General features: G+C 37.0%; 1 protein-coding gene across 10 annotated transcripts in view; it reads right to left on the bottom strand.

The window, feature by feature from the left end:
• The window catches only part of RBMS3 (RNA binding motif single stranded interacting protein 3), a 793,177-nt gene that overhangs the window by 555,060 nt on the left and 216,452 nt on the right, over positions 1-21,665 (bottom strand). For all 10 annotated transcript variants that reach the window (XM_053599626.1, XM_053599630.1, XM_053599631.1 and 7 more), the window contains exon 3: positions 11,929-11,987. In XM_053599626.1, coding sequence (XP_053455601.1) covers positions 11,929-11,987 — 59 coding nt within the window. The remainder of the gene's footprint in view (positions 1-11,928; positions 11,988-21,665) is intronic.

Raw genomic sequence — 21,665 nt, 5'->3', positions numbered from 1 at the left:
TTTTTTGGTCTTGGTCCTTTGTTTTATTTTGTTCACAGATGAGTCGGTTGACAGGTTGATGGGAGATAGGCTGAAGAGCTTACATTACCCTTTTGGAAATTCAGACAGGAAACAAAAAAATAAAAATGTTGGTAAATGCTAATAGATAGGGCTGACCTTGGATTCTATAAGGGACTGTAGGTTAATAGAAGCACACAAATCTTTTTTATGAAAACACATAAACTAATCTCTGCTTTGCCACAGTGGTTGATATTTTCACCAGTCTTTGTACCATACTGGCTTTGTACCTCTAAGAAGCTCACTTATAAACTGGACCATCTTATCTGGAAAGATACACTTTGTATGACTTTTTTTTTTTTCTCCAAGAGAAAACAGAGCCAAAGGAATGGCTGTAGACTAGTAACTTTTGAAGGATACAGAGAGTGACAAGATAGGCTGAATTGGACACCATATTAGGATGTAGTTAGTTGTATTACAGTCCATATTAACAGGACATAATAGGTGGTAAACACCACGATGAAAAGTAGATATGTTACACTTTCATGCAGATTTCAAACACAGACATACTTTGTCAATGCTTGAACAAACTTTGGATAATTGTACCTGCAATGTTAACTCAATATTACTTGTGTTACATTGTTTCTCACCATAACAGACAACCACAAAGAACCTGACAGCTACCTGAGGCAGTGCAACTTCCCCAGGATGTCTTAGGTTTATGTAATACGGCAGCTGCTTAATTACAAGAACAATGGGGATTTCACTTCAAGATTCTCAAAAGAAATTACATTTTATTAAACTAAACTTTTAGGTCAATATTTATGTAATAGTTTTTAAAGCTCTCTTAGAATAAAAGTATTTCATAAATATTCTGCTGCCGTGATACACACAAATGTACACAGAGAAAAACCATAGATATGTGCTACTTAATGATGGGGATTCATTCGGAGAAATGCACTGTTAGATAATTTCATAGTCATGCAAACATCATAGAGTGCACTTACAAAAACCTACATGGTCTAACCTACTACACAGCAGGCTATATGTTTTATGTACAACCTATATAGCACATTATTATGCTATATTGAAACACAATGGTAAGTATTTTTTTTTGTCTTTTTTTTTTTTTTTATTGTTGGGGATTCATTGAGGGTACAATAAGCCAGGTTACACTGATTGCAATTGTTAGGTAAAGTCCCTCTTGCAATCATGTCTTGCCCCCATAAAGTGTTAATCTAAACTTCTCTAAACATAGAAAAGGCAAGGTAAAAAGACAATATTATGATCTTATTGGACCACTGTCATTATGAAATCTGCCATTGACTGAGAAATCATTATGTGACATATTATATGACATATGACTGTACTAATATTATTAATATTATATATAATAAACATTATTATATATAAATAATATTATATATAATTAAAATTACATTTGTTTATATTTCCCTTGGAGTTACTCTTACTTGGCTAACACACTGATCAGAAACGGAGGCAATCTGGGAAAACTCTACTCTTCATATGGGAATTTGGCTTATTAAATTTTCCTCTTGTCAACTATTCTCAATTTCATAATCTTTTCTCTATGAAAAGATTTAGTATTATCCATAATTTCTTTATATCTTACACATTAAATTAGGGATTTTCTAATCCTAAACCTCTTGTCACTCAAAAAATCTCATGGTAGTCCTTGAGAAAATTTTAAGCCATGGTGTTTTAACATTACTTTGGTAAGAAGTCTCCAAATTTTAACTCACATAATTCTCTTCTCTGCAAAAAAAGAAAGGAAGGAAGGAAGGATGGAAGGAAGGGAGGGAAGGGAGGGAAAGAGGGAGGAAGGAAGGAAGGAAGGGAGAGAGAGAGCCGGGCGTTGTGGTGGGCGCCTGTATGGCAGCGACTTGGGAGGCTGAGGCAAGAGAATCACTTGAGCCCAAGAGTTGGAAGTTGCTGTGAGCTGTGACGCTACAGCATTCTACCAAGGGTGACATAGTGAGACTCTTGTCTCAAAAAAAAAAAAAAAAAATCTTTTCCTTCATTCATTCCTTCAATAAAAAATGATAGTTTTCAGTATATCTGTTACAGCAAAAGTACCCCATAGACATAAACTCCAAAGTGCCTTATGTTTCTCATGAAAATTTGCCACATGATTTCATTCAGTGAATCTCAAATGTGGTTATTTTTTACATCGCCTCAAACCCCAAGGCCCATTATGTTCTTTGACAAATGCTTCCTCCAAATCTTCTGTTTCGCTCTGCTTATCCCATAGTGGACAAGCCTTGAGAATGTAAACCTCTGTGATAGACATAGCTTAAGCTTCCTGTTGCTTATTGAGAGAAATGGTAATCTTAAAAAGTGGCATAGAAAATGCACTGCAAAGATGCTTCATCAATATGGGTTCCCACTCATTCAGGGCTAATGTCATCTGAATGACCAATAGATCTATCTGAATGCCTAGCAGATAAAATAAACTGTCTTTTTCTTAAGACAAATAGAAATTAAATTCAAATTTTGAATTTTTTTCCTAATTACACAACATAGGGAGAAAAACATTAGCTTTAAAGATAATATCACAGTCCTTATATTGCCAATATATTGTGAATAAAGAGACATTCAAGCCCAATTCTTCCCAATTACATGGTAAAAATAATGCAATCATTTTTCAAACTCAGTTTAAGTTTTTATAGCATTTTTTGGTTTGTTTTTAGGTAGGTGTATGAATTTTTCTCTTTTATACTCAAGTTCTTTTTTATTAAAGGAATGAAAAGTAACCATTTTAATAACAGTATAATTAAGTTGATAAAAACAATGGCTATTATTAAAAAAAAAATGTCTATTATCCATGGCTTAAATATTACATGCTTTCACTATGGTTTCAAAAACCAAGGAAGCAAGAATAAGTAGGATTTTATCTCTTTTTTACCTTTGAACTTGTAAAACAACATTATAGAGTGAACAGAATAATAAAGAGTAAACAAAGGTGCATTTTTCCCCCAGAATCTATCCAAGTCAATTAGAATGAACTCCACCGCCTGCTCCTATGTTGGAATGCACTGTTTTCTCAAAGGCATCAGCTGTATAAGCCCTGAAAAATCTGAGGGCTATCATACAGCCCACACCAAAATATATGAAGGAAATATCCCTTAAGTGCTTGTACTTTTTGCTATTAACAAAGCCAGGCTCAATAAACACATGTCAATACATGAAACACTCCTTTCTTATACTTAAAATGTACTCTGAACTGCATTCAATTATGTCAGATAGGCAGGCACTCTAGACAAGATGGTTCCTATAAGAAGAAATCCAATTCCAAGACTGTAGAAACATTGACTTCATGTTATGTGCCAGACACGTGACCATTATGGTTCCCTGTAATTTTGAAAATACTTTTTGTATCGTAGGTATAAACGACCTCGTCTAACAGTTGAGAAACAGATATTCAGAGTTGTTATGTAACTTGTTCAAGAAAATTAAGATTCTTCCTTAGAAATTTTCTTGGTACAGACTTCACCTGGAAAATCTTAAAGGTCTGTGTCTTTTTATATTTGAAAGGTAAATTATGTATACGGCATTTCGCGTCACAAAATTTTAATAAACTGAAGACACATACATATATAGCTCCTATGTGTGCATTATGCATTATATTTTCCATATTATTTTAAATAAGTACTAAATATTATGTCCCATATATTTATAAAATCATTGATGAGAGAAAATAGGTAACTTCCAACCAGCCACAGGGATAACCGCACATTAATAAAGTAAATACCTTGAGTTAAAAATGTACCCTCAATGAATCATCAACAATAAAAAAAAAAAAAGAAAAGAAGGAAGGAAATGAAGGTTGGAGGAAAGAAAGAAGGGAAGGGAATGGGAGAAGAGAAGAGAAAGAAGTGAGTGTGGTGGGGAAGGAGCCTGTTTATAATGCCTGGCAACTTCTTAGGTAGAAGTGCTTGTGTCTTCTCTCTCAAACTACTGACGTGAAGCTGTAAGTGGAGTTGGAAAAAATGTACACAGTTGACTCTCACAAAGTGACATGAGCTGCCTCCAGCACACCATTGCTGTAGTCCTTCCCATTTTATCTGCTGACTATCAAAGCTCTTAATATTCTTAGTCTTTGGACCCACAATCCCATAACTCCTAGTCTTCCTTCTGACATTTCATTCCCCAGCAATAAAATAGTCTCTTACCTGCCTCACTTGGAGTCCTTGTGGGCTTCAGTGAAATGAGTCTTAAGAGGACTCTGAGCTTCAGGGCACAGAGATTTTATGCTTTTGCCTAAGGATCATGGAGTAATCTCGTACACAAGGGATCATAGACTCAGTTCACATGGGCCGACTCGTTACACTTCTTCTCCCTTGCCCACACCATCCCTTCCTCCACAACTCCACCCCTGGACTATGTGTGATGTATTATTTCCAATAAATAGTATGCATTTCTAAAAAAAAAAAAAAAAAAAAAAGATTCCTTTAAAGAATAACTTGGGAAACATGCGTATCTGTATGTCTTCAGCCCCCAGGTGTTTGTATAGGCCTACGGAATGCAGGGAGGGTCACACTTGTGCATTTCATTGATGCAACATCAAAGGCTCCCAAAGGCACAGGCAGAGGGCCTGGAACCTAAGTAACTGCTCAGAGCCATCCTGCATCCTCAGTACCTTGGCAATAGAAAATAAGCGCCTCCTAGATCCTGAGGCATTTAAAATCCAGAAGAAGACACAACGAATTACATAGCAAGAGGGAAGGAGTAGCAAAAATACTATCTTAGCTCATAGATGGTGACCCAAGGAGGCGGCATCGTAAAGTATTTACACAGATTGGGAAGAGCCCCTGGGACTTCCCAGAGGGGGACTTTGGGAAGAAATTATTGACATTGACCGGTAGGGGCAAGAAGAGAAAGCATTTTATATGAATTGACATAAGTCAAATTCTAAAAATAGGAAATTGAAAGACAGAAGCAGGGAAGCAAGCAGAATATCTGGACAGAAAAGTTTCTGTTTAGTTAGAGGACACAGAATAATGAAGGCTACATTCACATTACGGGTGAAAGTCATATAGCTCCATTGTTTTTTTAAACCATTTTAGAGTCCACAACAACTATTTCAAACTTTTTCCTACTTAAGTAATATGATTTCTGCATTCACAAAAGCATTAGGGAGGTAGCTTACAGTACCAAATGCTGTCAAATACAAATTGATGCTTAAAACAGCAATATTGCCTGTTACATGCATATTTAATGTCTGTGGATAGTTTTACCTAACATGTCTGAGTGATTATGAGCAAATGCTGAGTCAGTAATAGCCAGAAAACACTGTGGAAGGACACGAGGCTAAATGACATCAAGAATATAATAAGTACCTGTTTAGTTTTACATTTATTTCAAAGTCTAAGTTAACACAGAAAAATACTAAAATAATCCTCTTAAATATTCAAGATCCTGAATAATAACAACTTTGGAAGAATAATTTTTAGCAGAAGAAATGTCTATAGTTTCAGCTGTCTGGCTGCATTTTATACAACAAATTGAGACCATTTACCATCAAAGTTGCTATCCTTTCCTAACTCTAAGGCCATAAACATTGGCATTTTTCTCAAAAGAGTCCCACAGTGAAAATTCTGTGTTCAAGCTAAATTCTGTGTTCAAGCTACCTACTGGACAATTCTGAGTAAATGTGATGGACTGATTAGATGTAGCAAAGCCCCTGCATAATAAATTAGTCTTTTCTGAAATGAAAACAAAAATCAATATCAATACCAAATGGAGCAAACATACACATTTATATGTTGATCACTTGTGTGTAGTTCAAAATTTATACCAAAATGGATAAAAGTTCACAAAAGACATTCAGGAAAATATCACACACTTCATATTCCAAAGTGAAATGTGGTTGTCTAAAATACAAGTGTTCTCATCTTCTTCTTCTTCTTCTTTTTTTTTAATAACCTAATCTCATTATTTGAAAATTGAATAAATGCGTTTTTCGGGCCATTTTTCTCCTCACGAGCTTCTTGCTCAATAGACTCTGAGCCCACCTGGTGGAGGCCCCTATTTCTCTGAAAATGTAATCTTCGACTCATAAATTTCACAGAACATTTATTTTAGTTTGCTTTGCTTTCAGAAAATGAAGGTACTAGACTAGAGGGTTTCCATGGTGCTGATTTTTCCTTGGCTTCCTTTGTTTTCACATGGACCAGTTCAGAGTAGGTTGGCTATCTACCAGAATTAAACAGTTCCACTTACACATATACATTTCACCCCTGGGGCATGTCCGTGTCACTTGTTAGGACTGACCCATAAGTAGCGGCTACTTCATACTCTGTAATGACTCCACCTAAAACTTTTGCAAAACATAATACCCACCTCCCAGGTTCATGGGGCTTAATATAGAAAGCTGTACTTTCCTCACATGCTATGCAAATATTCTCTGTTAGTGTACAAGGGAGAAAACTAAACAATGAAATCAATTAATCCAAACGCAGGACCTAATATATATTCACCTAGAAACACTTTTTTAAAAATGTGTAACATGGCAATGAATCTAGAACTGCTAGTGGATTCAGTCCAAGAATAAAGTCACACCCTTCCCTGAAACAATCTAGATGGGCTCCATCCCTCTCTATAAAATGAGTATAATATGCAAAACGATTTCTCTTACAGAAGAAATAATTTATTATTTGATTGAATAAAGAATAAATTCTGGGCGGCGCCTGTGGCTCAGCGGGTAGGGCGCCGGCCCCACATGCCGAGGGTGGTGGGTTCAAACCCGGCCCCGGCCAAACTGCAACAAAAAAATAGCCGGGCGTTGTGGCGGGCGCCTGTAATCCCAGCTACTTGGGAGGCTGAGGCAAGAGAATCGCCTAAGCCTAGGAGTTGGAGGTTGCTGTGAGCTGTGTGACGCCACGGCACTCTACCAAGGGTGATAAAGTGAGACTCTGTCTCTACAAAAAAAAAAAAAAGAATAAATTCTATTCTTTGTGGATTATTTCACAACTTTTGGATACTAGTCTTTTTAAGAGGCCAGTGAAACGTCAAAGGTAACATAAGCCTCCATAAATATAATTCAACCAGCCTGTGATAACAAAGGCAGAGAGAGTATTTCCAACTCATTTCTAATGTGAGCTGGTATATTTGGCCCACTTTAACTACTCTTACATCCTATGGCTAACAGGCATGGAAACTTCCTATGGAACACCCATTACTCATTCCTTCTACTCGGAACACATAGCCTGTCAGAAAAAAAATGGTGGTGGGGGGGACTTGAGAGGGGGAAGGAAAGGAAACCAACCCTAAGAAACAGGATGTTGTGCAAACAAGACCTTCATTTCAGATGTACACCTTGTTTTCAACAGTTTCTTTCATTTAATTTTCCTTTAAAATCAGCAAATACACTAGACCCAAGAGAGAAAGAAACATGGGAAAAAAGAAAACAGACAAATACAGTCCAAATCTCTGTGCCTTGCGCCACAGCTCTCCTTTAGTCCTTGCGTTAGAGCACCAGAATGAACCATGGTCTGTGTCTCAGCACTCTCGTCCGGACCTGTTGCCCAATTCTGTTCAGCAATCTCTGGTCGTTTTGACTTGATGGTGACTGGATTTGTTTTATGTTGCCACATTATACAGTGTGAAAGCTGTCACAGTCACTACCCAAGAAAGAACAATCTTGAAAGCAAGAGGTTATGCTAAAAGAGTTCCTGATGGCCCCTTCTGGAATAAAGAAGTGAATGTGTTTATCAGGCCTACCCCTAACTCAGAGTGGAGGGGAGGTGGGGTGGGGAATGCAGGAGAGAAAAAAAAAGTCTTTCTTTTAGATGAGAAAATAGAATTAGATTCTGTTGGTTTTATACACCAACGCTGATTTTGATCCCTTTTCTTTCCATATCTGAGACTAGTGCATGAACTTTTTCATACCTCGCTAAACACTAACTTACGTAACATGCTGCCTCTGCAACAGCTCATGGGAAACTGAATTCATATTATATATCTAAAAAGAAAAATAAATAAATCTGTGACTTCATAATATTTGGTGTTAATTGCATAGCCATCATCTGGAGACAAAGTTGCAAATGATTCAAAAGCAAGTATCTGAGGGAAGACCAAGTTCAATTTGTGTTCTCTAAGGACAGTCTCAATACTCTTTGAGATTGTGTCTGAAAAGCCACCGCACTTGCCCTGTAATTTCTTTAAGAAAGCAATGATCAAGAAGAACTCATCTTCTGCCTATTGTTTCAAAAAGCAAAGCATGGCATTCTCCCGTAATGCTTTGCCATTTACATCTGACATTATTTTATAAAAACTAAGAAACTTACAGACATGAGATATTCCAGTTTCATAGAAAGAACAACCATAATATAAGCATAATTGGTACCAGCTAAATTTCTAAGATGTACTTTTCTTTTACTTGCCTGAAAACTCAACAGATTTGTAGAAATGTTAAGATAATAATAATGCACATAATCCCCAAAAACAAATTTTTGTTTTACTTGATACTACATGTATTTTACACAAAAGTAACAGGAGGCATGGTCAAACATTTCCATAGATTAACTATTTTAATCATCACAACATTCTGTGAGTGAGGCTCTATTACTATTAATATCTTAAAGATGGTAAAACTAAGGCATGGCAAGGTTGAGTAATTTACTGTAGGTCCCAAAGTAAAGAGGAAGTGTTTAAACCAGGCAGTGTGCCCTACCGCAGTCATAACCATACTGACTGCCAAATATTTACATAGCGCCCTACTTAGTGTACACATTATTTTATATGCTTCTAGACTGGTTTAACTTAATATAATAAACATTTTTTTGGTTTTGACATAGTCTAGTCCTTATGACTACCATTTTAATAGCTTCATGACAGCTGCGTATGCTTCTTATGCTAGAATTTGGACGTTTCCTACATTTTTTCCTAGTAGAGAGAATGAGAGTGCTCAGAATTATGTACATATACATATTTTAGAAATGCATTTGAATAAAATATTTGGGACAATGTTCCCAGCAGAATAACTAGCATCAATAGTACGCCCTTTATTGCCCCTTCCATACTGACTTGTTTAAAAGGCCCCACCAACTGAGCATGGTGCTGATGAAGAATGGATGGACCAGTTTCACAGTAACCAGCACTGGATGGCCCATGTGCTATAATGTTCTCTAAGTGAGTGGATATAAGCTATGACTGCAAGTTGCTTTAATTTGCATAAAGCATTACCTAACTTACGATCATTCCGATCATTACCTAACTTACCCTGAGGACACTACTTCCCCTGCAGCTCTCTCAAGTTTTAGTGTTGTGTTTTGTTTTTTTCCTCCTATATCCCTTTTCTCACTGGACCTGCAAGTAGAGTTCCTCTTTGTTCCTTTCTCAGTATGCAATTTAGTATCTAACACCATCAGATTTAGTAACTGACTAATCTTCACTTCACTATGGTCTGCAGAACCCTAGTATCATTCCTGGTTGTGTCTCCACAAATGTCTTTTGGATTAGTCACTTTTTCTAATCCTTCTCTTGCTTCATTGCTTGCGATTCTAATACACATTTAGATACTTTTTTAATACTCTTTCTTGTCAGTCCCATGAACTCACTGATGACCTTATAAGTCTCTCCCCACCTCAGCGACTTGTGCCCATGGTCATTAACAATTATACACAATGTTCCATAAATATAATTGTTTCTTTCTAATTGGATCTACTTGTAACTATTTCTATGTCTGTTTTCCTGAAAGGAAATACTCTAAATAAGACTGGGTATATTATTAAAAAAGTATTTTCCTAAATACATGACAAGTATAGTAGCATATTTCTGATCACGACTGCTTATTTTTAGGGCACTTCCCACATTATGTGCTTGATAAAGGCTGTGATTCAAAGTCACCACTGCCCACCACAGGCTCTAAATGCTGAGGCCAAAGTGAGGCAAGTGGAGGCTTCTGAAGAATACAACTAAATGGCCACGTGATCACCCTCCCTTATTTTAGACTCAAGTCAAAATTTCTAAGAGGCCCCTGACCTCCCACAGAGCCATCTTTAGCTGCCCTTATATTAGTGATTTTCTTAGGTTGTTCCACAGTCTCTTTTTCCCTTTCTGCCCCCGCCCCCTTCCCTCCTTCCTTCCCTTAGTTCCTTCCTTTCTTCCCTTCTGTCTGCCTTCCTTTATTTATTTATTCCTTTATTCCTCCCTCTTTCCTCCTCCTCTTCACTCCCTCCCTTACTCCTTCTTTTCCTTCTTATATATTTATTGGTACTTATTATATTCAAACCAGTGGTCTCCAAACCACTTTTTAAATTCATATCACTATGAATGAAACTATTTTGGAACAGCAGACCCAATATTTACATATTTATTTAAAACATATGTATTTGTAAGATCGTACTAAGATATAAAATATTCAAAAAGATGTTGAAAGAAAAACAGAGTGATGACAGTTTTAATATATTCTTCCAAGTGCTCCCAGTACATAGTTTTGTATCTCTCTGCACACATCCCACTTTGGACATAAGTATTCTAGAGTATATGGCCCTCTTTTCATTGTTTTTGGAAATCTCTCGGTAGGGAGAGAAAATTAAATCAGCCATTCCAAAGAACTGTGGGTAGGTCCTTTCTTCTTTCCACCAATATACTTATCGGATGTTTCTATTCCAGCCTCCTGGGTAAAGTCCGAAATTCTTTCTCCTGAACATCAACATGTCTTAGCTCTATTCCACCTTGGCTTTATAAATTTCATTCTCCAAAAGGAATCTACATATTTTCCTCTCACTTATTGTGGATACTTCTGTTTTAGATACTTTTGTTTTAGTACCACACATGTTCACTATCCTATGTATTAATCTACGTATTTTCCTCTAATGGTTTGTAGATACTACTGTTTTAGATATTTTTGTTTTACTATCATGTATATTAGGATGTATGTATCCTAATAAGAATATTAGAATGAGTTTCTTTGTGTTCTTGATTTATTTTCAACCATAAATTGAACTTTTAGGTGTCAGAAGGCAAGTCTTTGTCTCCTACTATGGGCTGCATTTCTGGATTTGCAGGATACATGAAAGATGTCTTTATTAACTGCTGAATTGAAACTCATGACCATTCCCCAAGCAGGTTAGGAGATACAAATGATTTTCTGAGTGTTTCTTCCTAAATCTTGTGCATTTTATATTAGCGTGTGAAATAAGGGCAGTATTTAAAATCATGTTGGCTCTACCACACTTCTTGATTTCAGTATTGCAACAAAAACTGTATTAGAAAAACAACAAATTACATATGTTACAAGAAGCATTCCAATTTTCCAGTAAGAACTGAGTCATGCAAGAGAGAGCATATAGATTTTATAAATAATTTAATGCAACTTTTAAAAGACTATGGGATTCCCAGGCATGACCAAACCTGAACCACGGATATAGTCAAATGGCTTCAGAAATATTTCCAGGGGGAGGAGGAAGCCTGACTTAATAAGACACCAAGATTGAAATCCTGTGATTTCTCTTTTTATAGCTGAAGCTTAGATAGGCCCAACAGTAAATTCATTCTTCGTCAACTAGTGTTGCTAAAGCTTTAAAGAACAGAGAAATTAAAACATGTTTTGCCTGGGAAGTGTTCCCCAGAGTTCCTCATTTTTATATAGGAAATCAATTTGCATCACTGATGATATCATTCAAATCAGACGACCCAAAGTTGTAAGGAGGTAATTTAGTTTTATGATGAAGCAATTTGATACTTGTTCTGATTTGTGATTTTCATTTTGTTTGTTAATGAAAAAAATTAATGAGTAATGTTACTAGAAACACAACTCATCAAAGCGTTGGCATTATGAAAGAGGTTTGCCATACACTGTACGCTGTGATCATCATGCAGCTGATCCCTGGACCTCTGCAAAGGAGGATCCGTCAACGAAACAGCATAGGCAAGAGCTCAGGGTACAAATTCCCTTACACGTACCTTTGCACTGATTTGTGTTTTTGTCAAGAATTGCCTTTGTGGACACAATTTTTCCATACCTGAAAGAGAGAGAGAAAATAACCCATGTTATTGTAACCCAATGAAGACACTGAAAACGCCCTAATGAACACCAGGGCACACACAATTGAGCATGGATAAACTGAGAAAACAAGTTCTGAATTCCCATTTCACACCCCAACGATCTCTTTTCACCAGTTCTTTATACCTCAGGAATGTGCTTCCCTATGTAAGTGTTGGATTGAGCCTTCAAATACAAACCTGTCAGGATGTCACAGTAGGCCAAAGGGGGACTGCGCGTGATGTGAACACAGTAAATTGCACCCTGTGGACTCATGGAAGAAAATGTGGACCCTCATGCCAGCCTGAACACAGGGATTGCATCCAGCTCTGACTCTGACCTACTGTTAGAACTTTCAAAATGTTAACGTGACTTCTGTAAGCCACAGTTTTTTTATCTGAAAGATGAGAAACTACATATATCAAATCTTCTGGTTTTCAATCAACTTAGGCTCCAGGAACAATGCAGCATAGTAGTTGAAAGGGTGTACTGTGACACCAAACCGCCATGGCTCAAATCCTAATCCACCCCGGGTATGTCTGGTTGGCTAAGTCAGTCTTACATGTTTACATCATTTCATCATCTTTAATGACAAACATATATTATTTAAATAGTAATTTTGATTATCACTTATTTGCAATGTTATAAATATGTGATAAAGATACTATTGTCCTCCTTATTCATATCATTAATTAGTATTATATAAAATAATATTATATTAATATTATCAACCCTCATTGTTGTGAGGGTTAAATAGGGTTTACTTATGGTGCTGAGGACAGTGGCTGACACAGAGTAAGTGCTCATTAAATGTCAGCTCTTCTTCCAATTAATCTCTCCCTGTTATCTGCTACATAAAAATGTTTCCAGTCCTTGGCATTCTCTAAGGTGAATGCGAAGTGGAAGGGGATGAAGATTCTGTCCTAAATATCAGCTTCAAACACGCTTACTTAGACTGTCAAAACCTTTCACAAAGAAATTTGTTAGGTAAAGTTATTTGCTAAAAGACACTCTGCACAGTTATTTTTAATATTAGAAACTTCATTAACTCTCTTCTTACCGTATTTATTTACACAAATACTCCAAATTTCAAAGCATTTTATATGTTTAATATTATCAAGATGTCTATTCCATACAAGTTCACTTTTTCCGTGAATTTCCAAACTCCTCTTTTCCCATCCCCTAAAAACATTCTCTTTCAAATTCTATTTCATCTCAAGAGTTTTTCTGTTGGGAAAATTACTAAGAAAATAATATCGTATGTGTATTTCAACCATCTCTCCCCTAGACAGTGACTTAGTACCCACAATTGTACTCATTAACTAGCTGTACTGTTTACTAGATTGGGGATATTCAGGCAAATAAATATTTGCAAAATTGCATTTATTTAGAGTAATAGAAAAAGGCGATAAAGGGAAACATTGCTGAAACTTTTTCCTCACACAAAACACCCTTAATACAGTATGTGAGTGCTAGTAACCAGAGAAGAAAAAGAACTTAGAGCATTTATAACCACCTCACATCAGACAAATGAACTCCTAAGTCAAAATCCTTCTTAATTTATTTCTGAAGCTACACCTAAAATAAAATGTATTTGCTTCGAAGATGAAACTAAGATCACGGTACCTCATAGTGAGTGATATCTGATCTCACAATTGGACTGCCAACTTACGGTGTATGTATTATCTTACCATAGCAATATTATAAAGACATTTTATACTTCATTAAATATATGTAAAAAATGGCTATTATTTTTTACAGCAAAAATGAAAGTATTTTGGCAAACAACTTATTTCTTTAAAAAAAAAAAACCTTATTTCCCAGAAAGTGTTACAATATTATAAAAAATGGAAAATGTTTCTCACACACACAGATACACATGCACATAAAGCAAATTCTCCTCTTTCCTGACTACTTATTACCCACTAGGAAAAATTTTCTACTGGTTTAGATTGATAAGACAGTGGCACATAACTCAGAGCACTTGACACAGCCTCCAACTCCGACTGGAGTTATACGAATTTCATTCTGTGGCTCAGCTACAACATTGCATTAACAACTGTTTTGTGAGGATAGAATATACTTAAACAAGAGAAGGTACTTTAATGCGCCACTGGTTACAGTTCATGTCTGAACACACACGCCCACAAACAGGTACTTTCTGGATGACTGGCGCTGTATTCTTCATGATCTCCAAAGTCAACAACTGGTATAGGGAAATAAAGTTTAGACTTGCAAAAAAATCACTAAACCGCCATAAACACAAAAACCAATATAATATGAAGAATGATATTAATTTTTCTTCCTGATTTCTGAATCACAATATATTATTACTCTAGGCTCGAGTGAGAACTTCTATAAACACTAAATCATATGGTTGGCACACCTCGGATTTCTGAGGTTAAAGGTATTTCTAAATGTGTATCACCTCAGTTACTTACTCTTTCTTCTCTGTAGGGTTCAGCTCAAGACCTTAAGCCATTATAACTATGTCAGTCACAAGTGGAAGGCAAAATCTAATAGTAAAGAAAACTATGTGACCAAATTGCTGAATAATGCCTGGAATCAGACACCTGAGAGCTAGTCCCATGTGTTTCCTGGCTCCTAAAGCTTTCAGACAAATCCAATTCAATCCTCTATCCTTTCATTTCCTATAGCTACAAGAGATAAAATACTATGCACAGTCAACTTCCTTGGGGGATTGAACTTCTTGGGGGACAAATAAATGAAATAAATACTTTTTATACTATAATTCTTTCCATGTGGCCCTTCTCTAGCCAGTGTGAGGAGTCGCTAACAAATCATTGCTAGGATGCATTTGGGGAAAAAGGTAGGCAACTCTGTATCCTAACTATACATTCTCTAGCCACCCTGAGTGCTCAGACATGCTCCAAACACAGCCAGGTCTCAAAGAACATTTTCTTTATAGTCTAAGAGTACTCTATAAAATAGCAGCTCTTCTATAATAATCCCCTCATTATATTTTTGAGTTTTCATAACTGTACTGTATAAGTTCACATATTATCTATTTACTCTAAAATACTTATACCCAAACTTGTCCATACCAGCTTTACATTTAATTTTTTAAGATATAGCCAGGTCCTTTCTTTAATTTATTTTTAGTGTAAAACAGCATCTGAGTCAAATTAGTCAAACTATATTTATTGATACACTCAATTATTTCACATGCAAGCCTAATTTAAATTAGTGATACTTTTTATTTTTGAAAGTTATAGAGAAAATGAGCTATTATGGGTCCACTCTTCATAAATGATTAGGGCATCAAATTGGTGAGATCTTTTATAAAGAATTTATTTTTAAATCCTTTTGCTGAATCACCCACTGTGTATATTAATTCAAAAAATACAGGCAGAGAATGAAAATAGTCTCCCCAGTCAATTAACTCTCAGCTAACTCATTTTTCACATACCTTCTATATTGATACCAAACTAGAAAAAGGTATATTTATTTAATGGATGAAACATTATCCTTTTAGCAAATGTGATTGTTTGCCCACTTCTAGCTGGCTCATTCATTCTTTGGCATTTGGGGATGTTAACGGAGCATATCTGTAGTTTTGGGGGCCCAATTGGAAAGTGGTGAGGCTGACCTTCCCCTGGAATACATCAGGTTTCATCTACAAGTCCACAACCCATGAATCTTCTGAAGCATTAACCAGTGCAATCTACAAACAAAGGGTCAAATCCTTGCACAAATGTCAAATCCTTCCACCAAAGTCTTATGGGCTGAACTGTGCCCCCTCCAAATTAATAAGTTGACATTGTAATCTCCACCACCCCAGAAGGTGACCATATTTGGACAAGGGCCTTTAAAGAGGTTATAAAGGTAACATGAGGTCCTACAGGTAGGCACAGTCCAATCCGACTGGTGTACTTATAAAGAAGGGAGAGGCAGACAGGGAAGACTGGGTGGAAGCAGAGGGAAAGATGGTGGTCTACACACCAAAGAGGAAAGCCTCAGAACACGCAACCTTCCAACACCTTGATCTTATACTTACAGCCTCCAGAACTGTGAGAAAATATATTTTACTTCAGCCACCCAGTCTGTGGTACTTTGTTACGGCAGACTTAACAAATTAAGGAAATCACTTCTCCAAGCCCTGGTGAGCTTTGGGAATGGGAACAGATGTGAGAGGATTCAGCAGATAATACTCTTTTAAAAATGCTTTGCATAACAATTTCAATTTTGCATTTGACCACTCTAAGATATCACCTAAGACCTCCAAGTTCTTTCTCATCCAATATTTGTATATGATGAAGAAGCATACAAGAAGTATCACAGTGTCACAGAGAGCAGACAACTAATAATCCAGAACCTAGTCCTTAGCCTTATGGTCGGGGCATTCTTTCTTTCCCCTCAGAGATAATTAAACTCAAGCAAATGTCACAGGTGTATTGTACAAACCAAAATGTCTTTTATCAATATACGACTTAGCACTAACACCTTACAAAGAACACAAAATAAAGGAATGCAGCTGGGAGAATTAAAGATACCTTTCTAAAGATGAAATGCCAGAAGAAGGGACATTTTGATAATCAGAAATGATTTTCATATTTCTTAGGAATAAGAAAAACAATTCTAAAAAAATTGCTTCTTTTTTCAGGTCAGTGTATTGCTATTTTCATGCTACAGATAGATTCACCAGAATCCTCGGGTTACAATGTAGCATTTAAAATTTGACAAATTCTTATGAAAATGGTTCTTGAACTTGAATGTGCACCAGAATCTCTTGGAGGACTTGTTAACACAGATGGCTGGGTCCCACCCCAGAAATTACAACTCAGCTATGAGTGGGCCTGGAGAATGTGCATTTCTAAGATCCCAGGTGAGACTGATACCGGTGATGCTGCCTGAGAACCACTGCTCCAAAACACACACACCAGGAAAGCAGGTGATTTGTTATTTACAAGATTCCAGAGACTAAGGGTGAATTCTACAGACATAAAGAAATACTTTCAGGGTGGCGCCTGTGGCTCAGTGAGTAGGGCACCGGCCCCATATGCTGAGGGTGGTGGGTTCGAGCCCAGCCCCGGCCAAACTGCAACAAAAAAATTGCCGGGCGTTGTGGCGGGCGCCTGTAGTCCCAGCTGCTCAAGAGGCTGAGGCAAGAGAATTGCTTAAGCCCAAGAGCTGGAGCTGTGAGCCCTGTGAGGCCACGGCACTCTACCGAGGGCAGTAAAGTGAGACTCTGTCTCTACAAAAAAAAAAAAAAAAAGAAATACTTTCAACACTGCAAGTAACTATTTTTTTCCCAAATAATACTACCCATTTATAAAGGTGGACTACATATTTTCTCAGGGGTTTTGCCTAATTCTTCATTCAGTCAGTTTAGTAATAATTTTCAACTCAAGTATAGCTGTTTGGAATTCCTTTTCAGATAATTTCTAGAAACAAAGTCCAAAAATACATGGGCAATGTCTGTATAACTCCCATCACATGAAATAACTAGTTGTTAATTAGTAGTTTGATTGAATTAGAATGTTAATCTAATGGGAAGATGATGATTGGTAACAGTTAATTGTTAATGTTATTAACAATTAGTTAATCTAATAGGAAGATGATGATTGGTACATTTGCTGGTTCTTAAATTAGAAATGCATGTAAATCTGGAACAAAAGCAGCACCACCATCCCCACCCCCCCACCCCTCCCAAATACTTTCAAATTCTAGAAGCAAAAGAAAATCACTAAGATGCTAGCTCTCAGACTTAGTAACTCCTGCGTTGTATTTTAGGGTATGTATTTGGGTTATGTAGTTTGTCTATATAGCCTGCCATTTCAGCAAAATTTGTAAGAAAGGATTTCCCAGCTGGGTGTGGTGGCTCATGCCTGTAATCCCAGAATTCTGGGAGGCAGAGACTGGTGGATTGCTTGAGTTCAGATCTTCAAGACCAGTCTGAGCAAGAGCAAGACCCCTTTCTCTAAAAATAGCCGGGCCTTGTGGGCGCCTGTAGTCCCAGCTGCTCAGAAGGTTCAGACAAGGAGATCACATGAGCCCAGGAGTTTGAGGTTTCTGTGAGCTCTGACACCACAGCACTCTACTACAGGTGACAGAGTAAGACTCTGCTCCCCCCAAAAGGTTTCCATGCACACATGGTTGCAAATCACATTTATTTGGGTACTTAATCCAACTGATCCCAGAACATTTCGACATGTTTAAAATCCTTTAGTATTTGGTCAGCTAATGTGGAAAGAGAATGAGTTTCAGAATCAATTAATACACTCCAGAATCTGAGCTCTACCACACATTTGACCTGAGGCACATTACTCAACCCCTCAGCAGCTGTTTCTTGATCAGTATAATGTGCTTACTAAGCCCTGTTTTTGTGTGTGAAAACTCTTAGGACAATGTGTGCCATATTAAAATTGCTTACATTCTTTTAGTAAAGCCTGCCTTATTACCTGCACATTTACTGTATAGCATCAAAATAATAACTTAGATAACAATATCTCTTGGCCATTTATTTATAGAGTCAGCAAATCTAAGTTCAATGCTTCCAGAGGCCCCCACAGAAAGCACATGCTTTAGCACAATGACCGCTTTTCATTTACACTTCAAGTCAATTAAAAGTTTCTTCTTTATTCAGTTTCCTGGCAATGCCTGCCTACTTGCCTACTCCCCCCACTCCCTTCCTAGATGCCATTGCCTCCTAAGCTTTCCACAAGTTTCCACTGGTCTACCCCAGTACCCCAGCCTTACCCTCTTCTCTATTTTCTCCTTTCCTGGACATCAGCCAAGAAAGTCATTGTTCTTGGTCCACCACACCTTGATCTCAGCACTTCTTTGTCACTGTTGTCACTGTTGTCCAGTTTTCATTTATTCATGCAGGGCTGCCTGTGAACAGCACCCCACTCCCAGGGCCATTTTGTCTTCTAGAGCCCAGTCTATAGCATCACTCCTCAGGTCGTCTAAGTGGCTTTTAGTCAGGAATTCGTGGATCTCCACTTTACAACCTGTCTTACTTCCCCCCCCAATCTGTTTTATTTCTTGGCACTTACTTTTATAACACTTTCTGTAGGCCAGCCAATTTCTTTCTATATATATATATATTTTTTTTTTTGAGACAGAATCTCAGTATGTCACCCTCAGTAGAGTGTCACAGTGTCACAGCTCACAGCAACCTCAAACTCTAAGTAAGTTTCTCAAAGTCATGTGACCAGGAAGTGGCAAAAGCAATATCCAGTCTCAGGCAGTCTGACCTCAGAGGCTAGGCTCTGCCAACATAGAAATAATGTCTCTCAGCCATTGCCACCTGCCACCCCTCCTGTCTCGAAAAGGAAGCTGCTGCTTCTCCTTTCTCTCCAATTTCTATTCATCCTTGTGATGTCTATATCTTGATCCTATATATTATCTACATTTTTTGAAATGTATACTTTTTTCCCAATGCCACAGCTCTTTTCCCACTTCCTGACCTTCAACATTTGCTAACCCTTCCCTAGTATACACTGGCTATTATCAGGTTTCTTTCTTTTTACTCATTGCCAGACTTTTCTTCAATAATTGCCCTATTTGTGCTATTTATTTCTTTCCATTATCCAGCTTCTACTTTAATACTAAGCACTGCCTTCTATCTATTGGGGCAATACATTGATTGGTTGCTTTCCAATGTATTGCCCCAATAGATAGAAGGCAGTGCTTAGTATTAAAGTAGAAGCTGGATGAAAGCAACCAATAACTTCTTAATAAGTAAAATAATCGGTTATCCCCAGCCTTGACTCCAGGGCTCCATCTGACCTCATGAGTGCCTTCTTCCTCAAACATTCTTTTTTTTTATTGTTGGGGATTCATTGAGGGTACAATAAGCCAGATTACACTGATTGCATTTGTTAGGTAAAGTCCTTGCCTTTCAACTGTAAAATAATCTAATCCTTATCTTTTAACTTTGAAAGTACTTCTTTATCTCCATCACTCCATCCCCTTTTTGTCTTCTATTTCTTGAAAGGTACATGTGTAGTAAACTTAATCCTCTGTCAACTTGAGTGTTGGTGCTACAATTTCCACGAGACTGATGATTCTCAGCAACATGAGAATCATCTCATGGCTTCCAGGGCCCCAAGGCTAGAGTTGCTAATTCAGATACCTGGTTGGGGCACAATGGCTAAACCAAGCACCACACTATGACCCATTATATAAGAAATCTCCTTTATTACTATTCTTTGAGCTCCCATTTCTTTGTGTTTTCCTCTCAAATTTTCCACTCTAGATCTACCTTTACCCTAAAACCTCAGTTCTGAATCTCCAATTTGAGTTATTAGGTATTTCCCCTTGAATGTTGAATGGTCATCTCAAATGACACAATAAATTTGAACTCACCATCTTCCCTTTATTCCTTTTCCGAAAACATTTCCAGCCAATTAGGTGGTAAAGTGGGTATGGGGAGAGACCATGCTGACCTGAGAACTCAATCTTGAACGGCTGGGACACCAGCTCATCTGCCCCAGCCACTGTTACGATTATGGAACATAATCCTAGCATTGCCAGGCCTTCTGATTTTTTCAAAGAAATCTTGATTTTTTAGGGAAAACTTTCCAATTTTTCAGGGAAAACTTTCCAATTTTTCAAAGTTAGCTTAAAGATTTTATAAAACAATGTGGATGCCAAATAAAACAGATCTTCTAAGATGAATGGGCCCGAAGACTAGAAGTTGGTGACCTTAGTTCTGCTGTCTTCCAGTTTTTCCTTTTCTTTCTAAATAATACAGGTATGTCAAAGCTAATCTGTGCGTTCTGATTTCCTTGAACATCAGCTATTTCTCTCACATATAAATAGCTATAATGCTCATAGCCAGTATAAAGTTACCTAACATTTTAATTTAGTTTTCTATTTTATGATATTGTTGGTTTGTTCCCTATGAGATTGTCTCTTCAAACAGATCTGCATTTTAGAGGGGCACAAATAACATTTTACGTAGCTCAGATCATCCTCAAAATATCCAGTATAGAGTTTGATGCATGAACTCTATGAACATATTTTAATTTTTCGGTGAATGTTACGAACTCAGTAACTTTTTTCAGATCAGGAATATATACTAGTGATTGGACTACGGATCTACATACATACGTTATATACATCCCTTTAATTGAGTACCTGCTGTGTGACAGAGTACATTAGGTATTCATTTCAGATTCTAATATCCACCTAATGAATTGATGCTATTACTCTCATTTTTTAGATGAAAAATTAAAGTTTGGTATATTAAGTTGCTTGCCCAATTCACAAAGGTCTTAAGTTACATTGCTTAGATTTAAAATTCAGGCCCACTTGGCTGCAAAATTTTTTTCTTTGATTTCACACTGTCCATATGTGTAAAGAACAAGCCCAAATTAAAGAGCAGTCGTCTGGTCAGTCAAGAGGCCACACAACTATTGCAAGTTTTTGCAAATGCTGGACATAATTAGTTCCCTAAAGTCTAGAAAAATTACCAACATTATCTGGAAATATTAATAATATAGCTAGGCATTCACCAGATTATTAGAACTCATGTACTATAAAGAAACTATTCGTTCATAACATGTAGCACATTCTAGTACAACTGTGTATCTAACATCAATTTAATTCATAAAAACATAGCTTCACAGAATAATTTACATTTCCTATTTGGGGAAGACATCAAATCTGGTTCTGAAAATCCTGATAT

This window comes from Nycticebus coucang, chromosome 8 (assembly GCF_027406575.1).
Source record: "Nycticebus coucang isolate mNycCou1 chromosome 8, mNycCou1.pri, whole genome shotgun sequence".
Taxonomy (NCBI): Eukaryota; Metazoa; Chordata; class Mammalia; order Primates; family Lorisidae; genus Nycticebus; species Nycticebus coucang.
The sequence above is the reverse complement of the archived record's forward strand: the minus strand, read 5'-3'. Positions and strand labels throughout refer to the sequence as shown.